Source organism: Megalobrama amblycephala, linkage group LG18 (assembly GCF_018812025.1).
Source record: "Megalobrama amblycephala isolate DHTTF-2021 linkage group LG18, ASM1881202v1, whole genome shotgun sequence".
In the NCBI taxonomy this organism is placed as follows: Eukaryota; Metazoa; Chordata; class Actinopteri; order Cypriniformes; family Xenocyprididae; genus Megalobrama; species Megalobrama amblycephala.
This window is the reverse complement of record NC_063061.1, coordinates 33,593,368-33,607,819: the sequence shown is the minus strand read 5'-3', so window position 1 is coordinate 33,607,819 and position 14,452 is coordinate 33,593,368. Positions and strand designations below refer to the sequence as shown.

General features: G+C 35.6%; 1 protein-coding gene across 1 annotated transcript; it reads right to left on the bottom strand.

The window, feature by feature from the left end:
* Positions 1 to 6,876: 6,876 nt before the first annotated feature.
* On the bottom strand, positions 6,877 to 11,913 carry stbd1 (starch binding domain 1). The gene is made up of 2 exons (XM_048165876.1): positions 11,640 to 11,913; positions 6,877 to 9,039 (listed from the first exon to the last, which is right to left on the bottom strand). The coding sequence occupies exons 1-2, from the start codon at positions 11,911 to 11,913 to the stop codon at positions 7,733 to 7,735; spliced, it is 1,581 nt and encodes a 526-aa protein (XP_048021833.1). The 3' UTR covers positions 6,877 to 7,732.
* Positions 11,914 to 14,452: the final 2,539 nt, after the last annotated feature.

Sequence of the window (14,452 nt, the reverse complement as noted above, 5' to 3'; positions counted from 1 at the left end):
CTTGCCCTTAAAGGGGCTATATGTATGAATTTTCATGTATTAATCACTTTTTTATTGCCAATGTGTGAACAATTTGTAACAGAACTTAAAAAACAAGACCTTCCCCGTTGTCCATGAAAGTGACTGATTTTTATTTGAAGGACTCGGGTCATTTTTGTCGGGAAAATCAAAAGGATGGAGCCTCTCTTCTGTTCAATAACACACAAAACATTTATACAATGTTCAGGAATATTCTGAAAGAGCCAGTCTGTACTGTAATGTCAATGTGTCATGCAAAGAAAAGGGTTTCATTGAGACTATAACTATCATAACAGTGTAATTTGAATTAGAAACTGTGGGTTACCTTACATCGTATTCGCCATTTTGCGCCGCCATATTTCTACAGTAGCCCTAAACGGACAAACTACTCTACAAAACGCGTTTTGCTTGACTGGCTACTCTCTGCTGTCTCAGATGATGAGATCTTTGTCCTGTGTCGACCATTGTATCTTCTTTTTGTGCTTCGAAACGGAGGGTTGATCGCTGGACTGAGCTGTTGGTTGCAATTCGCAACCTCACCACTAGATGCAGATAAAATTTACACACTGCTCCTTTAAAGTAGCTATATTTCCTTAATGAGTGCTCTTTTTAAAGGTATTTTAAAGGTAAATAATGACAGAAGTTTTGGAGTGAACTGTTCCTTTAAACAATTTTAGTGTTGTGTTCACACCCAGTGCACTTACTGCAGGTACAGTTCCCCTGGAGCTCAAGGGCACAGTGGTGATTAGGTAACTAAGCAACACTTCTGTTCATGAATCATCCTTTAGCAGGGTTATAACTGAGGACCTTTGGGATACAAGACAGGATTGTTATCCCCTAATATACCACCAAGCCTATGATATGACAGAGCAAACTATGACAGTACCTTTCGAACATTTGGGGTGAGTAAAATTTGAATGAGTTTAATGAGTTATTCAGCAAGAATGCATTAAATTGACAGTTGTTAAAGTGACAGTACAAATAAAACTTTCTATTCATCAAAGAATTCTGGAAAATGTATCATGGTTTCCACAGAAATGTGAAGCAGCACAAAATTGATAATAATAAATGTTTCTTAAGCAGCAAATCAGCATATTAGAATGATTTCTGAAGGATCATGTGACACTGAAGACTGGAGTAATGATGCTGAAAATTCAGCTTTGCATCACAGGAATAAATTACATTTTAAAATATATCCAAATGTAAAACAGTTATTTTCAACTGTAAATAATATTTCACAAAATTGTTGTTTTTACTGTATTTTTGTTAAAATAAATGCAGTCTTGGTGAGCAGAAGAGGCTTCTTTCAAAACATAAACTAAACTGCAGTGCAAATGCACAAACACAGCCCATAAATCATTTCTGGCTCAAGGTGAAGATCTAACCCTATACCAGAGATGTATAGAGAGGTCAGAGGTCAAACCCTGCAACACTTGCATAGATCTAAAATGTCATACCTTTGTCATATGATACATAAACTCCCCTTTGGCTGTAGCACATTTGAGCAAGTCCCATCTCTCTGGTGTCAATTGGCTGTAAATTTGTTTGACATAGAAACTCACAGGAGAATATAATGAAGCCTGAAGGGTGTAAATGAGATTTCTATTAAAAGCAATAGCATTAAAATCTGTTAAACACACACACTTTAACACATTTAAAATAAACATACTCTGGAGTATCTGAACTGCCTGCAGATAAACAGAATAATGCAAACTAATTCAGTTGTGAACCACACATGATTTTAACAAAATATTGTATTCAGTGTTTGAAAGATATAGATGTGTAAGCAAATGTTAACAGTTAGCTACTATAATATGTGCTTTGAAATAAACATTTAGCATTATAGCTCTTGCTATTTTGGATATTTAGCATGTCAAATCAGCATCCCGTTTTAACTGCCCATTTTAAAATGTGTACTAAATCGAACTTAGTTATCCCTGCATAAAAAACAAAACACCCACCAAACTGCTTAAACTAGCCTGTTTGCAGTTTGCAGGTCTCCCAGCTTTAAAAAAAAAAAAAAAAAAAAAAAAAAAGACCAGTCTGACCATTGAAAACAAACTTGGCAGCTAACTATGGACACTTAGGCTGGTTTATGCTTTTCTACTGCAAAGATAAACTAGGTCACTGAAAGCTAAACCTGTTTTAGACTAGAGTCAGAAGTCCGTTCTCTCCGAGGAGGGCTGGGATATTCAGAGATGACCCCCTTTCTATCTCTGTCTGGAGCCTTCTTCAAAACTCTATTTAGATGATTTAGGGTATTTACTGTCGCAAGGCAGTTTAGATGTTTATAAGCTGTTCATCAAAGAATCCTGGAAAACTTGGTTTCCACAAACATATATTGTGCAGCACTATTTTCAACATTGATAATAATAAGAAATGTTTCCTGAGCAGCAAATCAGAATGATTTCTGAAGGATCATGTGACACTGAAGACTGGAGTTAGGCCCTTTCACACCAAGAATGATAACTATAAATATAACGATAAAGATATAGTTCTAAAAATCGTTCTAAATATAAAGAATAGCACTGTCCACACGATAACGATATAGAGAAACGTTCGGATCGTTGGGATCAGAATGATTTTTTCCCCAGCTGTTGAACGTTAAAACACTGACAGCCAATCAGAATCCATTCTAATTTAAGAGCTTGCGCATTTAAAATGGCAGACGACATTGCGGAGAAGTTAATCGTCGAGGTCCAAAAAAAGCCACCGCTGTTTAACAAGTCAAAAAATGAGATCACAATGCCAGGCTAGCAAACAGTGTAAAATAAAATTACCTCAGGAATCCAGCGCCAGTTTCCACAACATTGTCTAACTTCATTTGGAGTCGCAGGCATTATTTTTATTCCACTATATTGACTTTGTCAGGTAAATTCAAGATTAGATTGAATACACTAGCTATTCACCCGAAACATAGCATACTGAGGACATCTGCTGGTTAAAGCCGTGTAAATGCAACAATAACAGCAAAAACATGTTGTAAACACTTTGAAACCGCAGCGCGTGAACTTCGAATAAACCGTTATCATTCGTTGGTGTGAACGCAAATAGTTATCTTTATAGATATCGTTCTTGGTGTGAACGGACCTTAAAGATGCTGATTCAGCTTTGATCACAGGAATAAATTACATTTTACACACACACACACACACACACACACACACACACACACACACACACACACACACACACACACACACACACATATATATATATATATATATATATATATATATATATATATATATATATATATATGCTCAGAAAACTACGGAAGAGGATTAGGGCCAAGCAATAATAAAAAATAAAACCATCTCAAGATTAAAGTTGTTAAATTTCAAGAAAGTTAAATTTTGAGAAAAAAGTTGAAATATAATGTTGAGAATAAACTTGTTAAATTACGAGAAATTTAATGAGAAATTTAACAACTTTAATCTTGAGATGGTTTTATTTTTTTATTATTGCTTGGCCCTAATCCTCTTCCGTAGAAAACAGTTTTTGAGATTCAAATACTGCAAATTCTGGATTCAAATTTAAATAATATTTCACAATATTACTGTGTTTTTTCTGTATTTTTTTTATCAAATAAATGCAGCCTTGGTGAGCAGAAGACACTTTGTTCAAAAACAATAAAAATCTTATTGACCCCAAACAGCTTTGATGTTTATGAGTTCCAGACTGCATTGCATTTGCCAGCCAACTGGTTTTCATTTTTAGGCCCTTTTATCTCTCTTTTCCAAGTATGTTAGTTTTCTGACCTTAAATTACTCCTCGTGTTGTGGTAAAATGAATCATTTACAGGCATGTGGTGCAGTGGCAAACTCATGACAATGCATATGCAAATGCTCTAGATCTGTTTCTATGTCACATAAGCACAGCAAATTCTCTGAGGGGAGAAAAAGAATACAAGAAATGCAATGATGTCATAAAGAAAAATATGAAATCTTGGATTAAAATGTTCCATCACATCCGACTCAAACTTCCTTTGAACCTATGAATGTTTCATGATCCTTTCAGAGACCAAAGTCACTGTGTGTTTGGGGAGGAAACCAGCAGTGTTGCAGTGAACTGAAGCAAATAAACACTGCAATAAAACACAGTCAGCGTTAGCCAGTTCACTACGACAGCAAAGTCGAGTTTGTGATTACAGTAGTTTATCATATTGTCCGCACGTCAAGGACACCAAGATTCATTCGCATTCAAGCCCGATTGTATGTTCAGACTTGGCCAAGAAAGTAATATTGATTTTAGTACGTTTTGACAGTTGTGTACAATTCAGTATCGGTGCATCTCTAATATATTATATATTTACACTATATATACAGCATTTGCCCTTAAGTGAAAAAATGTAAAATATAGTGAGCAACTACTTGTCAATATAATAATTTATTTTATTGAATTAAGTCATTTGCTGAGTGACATTTAAACATAAGTTTAAAGGTCAGAAACAGTATTACACCTGAATTTCACAGAAAAACAAAAACAGTTGAAGCCAAAAGACAAATAAACATGTTCATTCAAAACTGTAAGCAGCAAAGGTTATTCATTTTAAGGCAGTCGTTGTGAAACAATAAAAATATATTCACATTTTTATAATTTATTGCTACCTAAAATAAAAAGCATAAAATCTCTGTATGGACTAAATGAGAGTCTGCTACATGCAGTTGACAGTGATGGCAAACAAAAAGCTACAGTGATGTCGTCAGCAGGAACTTTGATGTCATTGTCACATTGTTTAAATGGTGTAATAGAATCAAAGATACAGCAGCTGTTTAGCTTGTGATTTGAGGAAAGGTTGTATGCCAACAGTCCAGGCTGGGATTTGGAAAGATTTGGCTGATTTTGTGTCAGCATTTGACATATTACAGTTCAGAGTAGGATGCCAAACTGCTACAAAGAAAATTGTGGTTTTTGGCTAGTCTGTGTTCTGCATTGCTCAAGCAGTTCACAAAGCATTCAAAGCATACTGGACAATCATATAACAAGCCTGAAAGATACTCTATGCAAGTAAGTAAACGCTAAATTTTAAAGAAATACAAACTGAAATGTTTTCTGAAATGTGTCATTCATTCAAAATGCAACTACATGTTGTATTCTCAGTGTCGCCACAAGGGGCGGTATAGCGGGCATTAGTGCCTCTTGTGCATTCAATTTCCTCTTTTAGATCAAATACTGTTACAACAGGGCAACACTCTTAAAAATAAAGGTTCCAAAATGGGGTTTTCACAGCGATGCCATAGAAGAAGTTTTCCTCAAAGAACCTTTATGGTGATCAGTTCTTAAAATAATATTTTTCTCTTAGAGTGAAGAACATTCAAAATGCAGAAGAACTACACGTTGTATTCTCACGCTGCATACGAAATCGCATATTGTCTGAGAAGTAGAAGTAGTAGGTCATCTGGGAACGTTTCACCTACTGTTTGTCGAATACTATGCATAATACTCTGTTGGTGTATTGTTTTTCACATACTATATAGTAGGGAAGTATTTGATTTTGGATGCAGCGTCAGTGTCACCACAAGGGACGCTATTCTTCTGCATTCAGTTTTCTCTTTTAGATCAAATACTTTTGTACCAGACACAGCAAAATCAACACCAACATCTAAACCTCTGTTAATTCTCAATAAGAGCTTCTGTAGACAAATGACAGAAATAAAGTCAATCTGATTAGTAATAAGTGAAGCTGGTGATGCCGTTTGTGAGATTTTTATCTTGAGAGATTTAATGTCTTCTTTTATCTTCAGTTGATTTCATCTAAGGCTTGGCTAAAGTCAGTTGTAGTTCTTGTGTTTCTCTTTTCTTCAGTGATTCTGCTTGTTAACAGCAGGTGTTCATCAATAATGCTCAATCATCACTTAATAATCTCATCAACAAACTCTGCTTCAGTGTTACTTTAACACTATATAGAGAGGGACCATATGTACTCTGAGCAGAGCTGATTTAACTCTGGGGATTTTGCTGAGGAGCAACAATTTGAAGAAAATCACACTGAACAAGTTAAAGTTAGTCAGAGTGAACAGTGCATAGCTAGAAACCTGAATAACAAATTCAGTAATATTTGAAGGACACTCCCCCTGAGAACTGATGTTTCTTATATATGTACAGTGGGACTGCATATTTGCATCAACCAAGCGTTCATGTCGGCATTTCTGCACTTGCATAGAGTATGTTTCCAGCCTAAAGTTAATTGTGCACACACAAATCATTTTCAGAATAAAACGTTAAAAAAGATGTTTCAACCTCTGGAAGCATTCAGATTTTTCCTTATACATGAAAGACTTTTTTGTGAATTTTCTCAATTTTGGTATGTCGCTGTTTATTATTATTTAGGATTATAGTTTTAAGGGCAGACACTTTCAGTACAATTATATATATATTTAACACACATATCATTAATTGATGTAAAAAAGTGCATAATTGTAATATGTTATAATTGTTATAATCTTATTGCTATAGTAACAGTTCCACAGCCTCATGCTTTATTGAAATAATTCATTAATAATCAATAATACTGTAATATAATCTTACATACTGGATTTCAATAATGCACTATGGATTATTATTGCTGTATAGAGTTGGAAGATGATAGTAGGGCTGCACGATTTGGGGGGAAATCAAATTGTGATTTAAAATGCACTTTAAAAAAATCCAGGGATGCAGTGCTTGTTTGTAGGGCTGCACAATTTGGCCAGAATTTTGTGATTATATATAAATATAGCTTTATAATAGTAATAATAATAATAATTCTTCTTATTATTATTGTTATATTACTAAATAAAATATAAAAATTATTAAATAAAACAATAAATATTACTATTGTAATATATCAATGTAAAATAAAAAATGAGCATTTAAGAAAAATAATATAATATAATATAAATCATTTTAATTTACAACCATAAAATTACAATACTAATATTTATGGCTGTCTTCATTTTTTATTTTTAATATTTAAACCATCAAACTTTTATTTTGAAGGAAAACTGCAAGGAGCACTTAAAGTTTCTCTTTTATTGATAAGCGCTTCTCTTTACAAGTATGTGAAAATTTTTTTGGTGCATGTTGCTTTCCCATATGCACGTTAAAGCGATCCAAACTCAGAGCATGTGATTCAGAGATGGAGTTCATGTAAAGCAGTTTTAGTGCAGTGATATTGCAATTAAACTTTGTTTTTTGATTAATCGTGCAGCCCTACAGTCTTAAAAATAAAGGTTCTAAAGGCTTGTTCACACCAAGGACGATAACTATGATGATAAAGATATAGTTCTAAAAATCAATCTAAATATAAAAGAATAGCAGAGTCCACAACTATAACGGCACAGACAAACAATATTGTTGGAATCAATTTCCGAGCAATTTTTTTTCAGTTGTTGAATGATAAAATCATTGAGCCAATCAGAATCGATTCTGCTATAAGAGCTCGAGCATTTAAAGCATTGGAAGACATAACTGCAGCACGTGCTTATAATAAACAGAACGATGGTGTGCGCTGGATGTTAATGTAGTTATCGTTATAGTTATCGTTCTCAGTGTGAACAGGCCTTTCAAGGTGATTTTTGCAGCAATGCCATGGAAGAATCATTTTGGGTTCCTCAAAGAACCTTTCGTTGAACAGGAAAGGTTCCACGGATGTTTTGGTTCTTCACGGAACCATAGATGCCTATAAAGAACCTTTATTTTTAAGAGTGTTCGTAGATAGTCACCTCTGAGTTCAGCAACATCCCCAGCACTTGTCAAGATAGACTTCTTCATCTTGGCTTGTTAAATAGAGATAGCGGTTTCCACACTCCTCCCAGCGAGAGATCCTTCCATCTTCCACCAGGACGAACTTCCACTCCATCTGGCTCTCCACAGGGAGGGTGATAGTGTTGGCCCAGAACCCGTCCTTGGCTCTGTGGAGTGGAATGAAACTCTCCCAGGCCCCCAACTCCTGAAGGCTCCCGGTAACAGCCACCAGCTGGCTAGGAGAGTATGTGATGTAGTGAATCCTGAAGGTTACGTTAACCACTTGCGATAAAGGCGGAACAGTCGCTACTCTTTTATTCGCCAGTTCTTCGTCCTCTTTGGCTAAAGCAGTCTTGACTTGCCCTTCTTTTCCAAATTGTGTCTGTTTTTCTTCAGTGCTGGTTGCAGTTGGCGTAAGCCAGGGAAGATCTCTGAACTCTGGTGCCCCTACATTTAGCCACTCGTTATTGTCCATAATGGCATCCATGATGCTAATCTCATTCTTTTCAAGTTTCTTCTCCATTGACGTACTATCTTCATTGGTTTTCTTCTCACCAGACTCGTGTGAGAGGCTCACCTGTGTTGAAGACCCAACAAGGAAGGTATTATCAGGGTGGAAGCCCAAGTAGTTGTGGAAGTCGAACCTGTTGCTGTGGTTGACCATAGACTTATTATCATAGCAACAGCAATCAAAGTTATTTGTTCGTGGAAAACGCCAATCATGGTTATCTTCAGACTTCTTATTCGCTTCCTCCACTGTTGACATCTTTTCGTCTTCCTCTAATAGGATCTTACTATTGGATGGTTTAACCGTTTGGTCTGAAGAAGAACTGCTCTGAGTAGTGACATGAAGTTGATGTCTCTGATAAATGATCTCCTGGGCGCTTTCGGTTTCAGATGGTTCATCTGTGTCTCCACTCAGTCCCGTCTCAGATTTGTCGAGATATTCCTCAATATCCTCACGTTGGCAATCTAATTGCGTCGATCGTACACTCACATCAGCCAAAACCTCACGTCCACCACCATCATCATCATCCTCGTGCTGAATATGATCCTCACATACCGTGTTTTCTTCAGGATCCATTTCTACACACTGATCCAGATCAGAATCCGTTTTGTCTCGCATTTCAGGTTCTAAGTCCGTTAGAAGCTCATCTGTAATATCCTCCAAGTCCTTGAGAGTGCTTTCATTCAGGTCTTTCTCTGATATCTCAGTAGAAAGGAGCATGTTGTCTGTGTCTGAGAGGTTACTGGATTCGCTGCAACACTCCTGCTTTCCATCCTGACATTCTCCTAAAAGAGAAGAAAATGCATTAGCCACGTCATATGCGCTTCAAATGATCAAAAATTGATATGGGAATTCTTTTAGCAAAGAACGTATAGTCTTTTTCTCTCTTTCTATCCTTTTCATTCTCTTTTTTGACTCAATGTTATTTGTGCATTATCTTTTCATTGCGCCAATGGTTTTATGGTAGTTCAACAATTTTTGTAAGAGGAAGAAAGATCGGTTAATGGGAAAAGTGCATGTCACTGTTTTTAAATCCAAAATAGTCACTGTAAATATGACCTGTGGCTAGGAGTAGATTACTTACTGATGGAACTTGTGCAATGTTTATTCATCTATTGATAAATCAATCAAAATTCCTCAGCAATCGAGCAGGAATGTAACCGTGCAAATGTCAAACATTTATAACGTTACAGCTAAAAACCATGATACGTGAATGTTAGGGAACGGAAAACAACAATTCAGATCAGTGGAAACGAGTTTGTGACTTTAGAACTTGGTATACTAACTAGATTTACTTTTCTAAAAGGAAAAACCAGTGCTTACAGGGCAGCAAAAGAGTATGGTGTAAGTTTACTTTTCAGGCTTTGGCTGAAATCATGAAATCAAATGCTGCATCAGAGTGGCCTTTAACTTTGACATTCAGTTCAACTTGTATTTTGGCAGCTGAACACGAGAGTCACTGTCGAACTTTCAACAAGATTTTGGAATATCAGAGCCAGCAAAGGATGTTACGCAAACATTTGGACAAGCTTTGGTGTTTTTTGTTTGTTTTTTTTACCTCCATATACTATGCGTAAAGGTAAATTTTTCAGGTTTTGAACATATTCAAGATATAGGTTTCTGCAGAAGATACACAGTAGACAGATAGTACAGTTTAAAAGTGTGGGGTCTGTAAAATGCTTTAATATTGTTAAAGAGAGAGTTCACCCAAAAATGAAAATTTACCAATGATTTACGCACCCTCAAGCCATCCTGGGTGTATATGACTTTCTTCTTTTAGACGAACACAATAAGAGTTATATTAAATAATGTCCTGGCTCTTCCAAGCTTTACAATGGCAGTAAATAGAGGGTGAGATTTTGAAGCCCAAAAAAGTGCAAACATCCATCACAAAAGACCGGGGGGTTTATAAAGTGAAGCAATGTATTCGTGTAAGAAAAATATCCATATTTAAAACTTTAAAAACTAAAATAACTAGCTTCCGACAGCTTCCCTAAAGCCATGCAGATATCTTTTGTGATGGATGGATGCACTTTTTTGGGCTTCAAAATCTCATGCTCTATTCACTGCCATTATAAAGCTTGAAAGAGCCAGGACATTATTTAATATAACTCTGATTGTGTTTATCAGAAAGAAGAAAGCCATATACACCTAGGATGGCTTGAAAAAATCATGGGGTAATTTTCATTTTTGAGTGAAATATCTCTTTAACCAAGTCTGCATTTATTTGATCAAAAACAGTAATACAGTGAAATGCTAAATTTTCAGCAGCCATTACTCCAGTCTTCAGTGTCACATGATCCTTCATAATGACAACTGCTTTACATTTTTGTGGAAACCTTAAAGGTAGGGTAGGCATTTTCAGAGAGGCTATAGCAATAGCAAGCTAGCTTTAAAAGCATTAGATCCCACCCTCCCTTCAGAGCGCGTTTCAAAGCCACACCTCCTTCAAAACATATGATCGCGCACAGTAGAGTCTGCAAAGTTTCAAGAGGAGGAATAATAAAAATTCCCTCGATTTACTAATTTGTTCGCATGATTTACTAATTCGTTCCCTCGTTTTACTAATTTGTGTGCACGATTTACTAATTTGTTAATAGAAAATAGTAAACAAAATAGTAAATAGTGCACACGTTTTAGTAAATCAAGGGAACGAATTAGTAAATCGTGTGCACGATTTAGCCAACAATTTTTTCCTGCATGTCATGTCCGGGGCTCCGTACACACAATATGTTAATTTAATTTTTTTATACTTACTGTAAACCCTTCTTCTGCAGGATGTGAAGAGTTTCAAGTGTTTATGAAAATAAATTGCCTACCCTACCTTTAAATCTGACTGACCCCAAACCTCTGAATGGTAGTGTATTTCCACGTTTTTGGTTATTTATAACAATAATAATTATTATTATTATTTGTGCCTACCTGTGGCTTTATTGGAACTTTATTGGATTTTTTTATGTAATTAATTATGTATTAAAAACAGAAGCTTTAAAGCTTGACATCATATCCTGTTTGTTGCCATGTCCAAAGAAATGTTGCTTGCTCAAAGTAGACAATGTGACCTAAATTTAAGGCTAAAATAATTAACAGACATAATGATAACAGAATCAATAACATAATCCATCGCCAAGACCCCGCTCTCCACATTTCTGTCAGTAAACACGCAAAATAACAGACATGCAGAAAACGTTTCTGATTGGCTAAGTTTCCTGACTGGCCAAAAACGGCGCGGGACAGCTTTTCGCGTTTACCGCGTTTATGGCTGTCACGTGTGATTTCTCGACATCTATTACAGTGATATTTTATGTGTGATATTCCAAAAAAGCCTCGCACATGTGCGCACCAATATTTAGCCTACTGTGCTTCAACAATTGTCCGGTTTTACCTGTTGACTCGGTAGGTCGATCATCACCCCCCTCTCTTTTCCACCTCCGAGCAGAGCTCCCTTCAACCGTTGCTTCAGCCGTTTCGTTCCCGTTATTCTCGTCGCCCTTCCCGCGCTGACCTCTAAAGGATCGGTAAATGAAGAACGCGGCGCACACAGACAGCATGGCAATGATCCCCACGGCGACTACGGCACCGAAGCCACCGATCAGATCCAGCAGGGAGTGAATATCGCGCCGATCCAGAGCAATCGGTTTGCTGTTCTTCATGGTCATGCTGTGGGTGAAAAGCTTCAATGTAGATGTCAGAATGCAGGTGATGCGATGCGGGGGATCACTTCATTCTCAGCGCCGCGGGCGAAATGACCCTTTGATGCGGCAGAAGATGAAAAGAAGCCCCGCAATCAGGTGAGCACTGCCAATGAGCTCCTCTCTCTCTCTCTCTCTCTCTCTCTCTCTCTCTCTCTCTCGCTCGCTCGCTCGCTTTGCTCCTTTTTCAATTTCAAAGTACTTTATTGGCATGTGTTTATAGCAAAGCCCCATATTGTTTTTACTTTTTTTTTTTTTTTTGTGGCAGCGACGCATTATTTTTTCTAAGCTTTATTACTTTTACTATTATTAACAGCAGCAGCTAAAGTAGTTTTTGTATACGTGTATTTTCCCTTCATTTCATATTAAATAATATAAAATGAAAAATACTCGTTTACTAAAACTACTGTAGCTGTACATATGATATATTAATGAATCTATTCATATATATTAATTAACTTAAGTAATATATAGGCTATTATATTAAGTATAAACATCTTTAATATATTTAAATTTATTCATATATTTATTTATTTATTCTGCACATTTTTCTATTGAAGCCTTGAACAACAATGTGGGCAAAAAAGTATTTTTCCACTTTTTTGTTTTGCCCCAAAATTTAAAATATATTTTTATTTGTTTTATTTTCTTTCATAATTATTTTGTATGTGTTTTGTATATATATATATATATATATATATATATATATATATGTGTGTGTGTGTTATATGAAGTGCTAAGTGCTGCCTGAAATTTTCTTCTAAAATGAGCATTTTTATCAAGCTTGTATGTTTATGTTCAGTTATTTCATTTTAATGGCAATGAAAAGGACTAAACATACAAGCTTTATAAAAATGACTGAACCTAAACATACAAGCTTGATAAAAATGCTCATTTTATAAGAAAATTTCAGACGCCACTTAGAGGCTTTTGCATTTGAAGTCTTCATATATATATATATATATATATATATTTCAGTTTAGGGCTTCTGTGTTACATCCCATTGCACATTGTAAATACTGCCTCTAAAAACAAAAATGCATTTGGATAAAATACATTTATGAACCACATTTTCCTTTTTATAGCAGACACAATAGATTTTTTTTTAAAGTTTTTCTGGCAATTTTAGTAAATTTGTCCCAAAAATGATGAGGTAGTTTAGAAAAACACAGACAACTCCAGCTCTGTCACTATATGTCACGGTCATGCTGCTGATATGGCGGGTCTTTTGCTCTGAATGGGACCATGTCAAAGTTCAGTTATTGATTAAACTGGGGACTCACTCTAGATTTGGATAAAGTAGCACAAAAATATCTGATAACCTCTAATTGATCAAACAGTTGTTTGCTTTTGGTGTTTTGTTTGTATAAGACATATGTCAAACACAACATTTTTAGCAACCCATGTGACTGCTGTGTTAATATTAATGTCATGTCAGATGCACAAGAACAGATTTGACCACAAACATAAATGTAATCTATGATCATTTGATCTTTGACCCTCAAAATTCTTTTGACATTTTCTACAACAGTTTTTACATTATCTATATGTTGAACTGCTGATTAGCATCAGTTTCATCAATGAGGTAATCAAAAAGCATAGTCAATCATCACGGGAGTCTAGAAGATGAAGATTTTCACTTGAAGCCAGTTTCGTTTAGTTGTTCAGAATGTAGTTTATATTTTCTGGTGACCTCTCTGATATATGATAAAACTTTACAAACAATAACAATTACAGTTAATACATTCACAATACAGTGACAAGGTATACAAAATAAAATCAGAAAACTAATTTTGCATTGAGCTGTTTGATTTTAGCAGATGCAAGGGTTTTATTTTGGTACAAAAAAATCATTTGCTGCCACCTGCTGATAAATGATGCTAAATGCAATGCCCTTATTATGCTATTTAAAAGGCTCCTAATTTTGTCTCCTACAACAGGTTTAGATGCATCTGAGGTCAAAAAACACTTTAATTTCCTCATAATATACAATTAATATCACCTCATTTCTCAGAGTAAGAAACAATTAGTTTGAAAATCTTCGAAGTCTCTCACTGTATCAGAAATTGAAAACTTCCATACTATATAGTATGCAAAAAAAAAAGTACGCCAACAGAGTATTATGTCCAATTACATAGTATTTGAAAAACAGTAGGCTAAAGTCCCCAGGTGACCTATGTGCATTTGGACACGTTACTATCCCATGAGGCCACGGGAGAGGAGAGGTGTTCAAAACTTACAGTCTTTTACTTAGGCCAATATAAATCAACGATTTTGATGACATCATGCTGCACTTCAGCTTCTCATCAGATGTTCTGTCCAATCAAATGCTCTCTAGAATTTAAAGTGTCCCGCCCCCATATTATAAATAGAAGCTGCAGCTAAAATCGGTCACTTGTTCACACATTTACTATTTTCTACATGGTGAATGGCACATAGTGCACTATATAGGGGATAGGGAACAATTAAGACAGTATAAATATGCTTTCCATTGAGGTGAATGAAG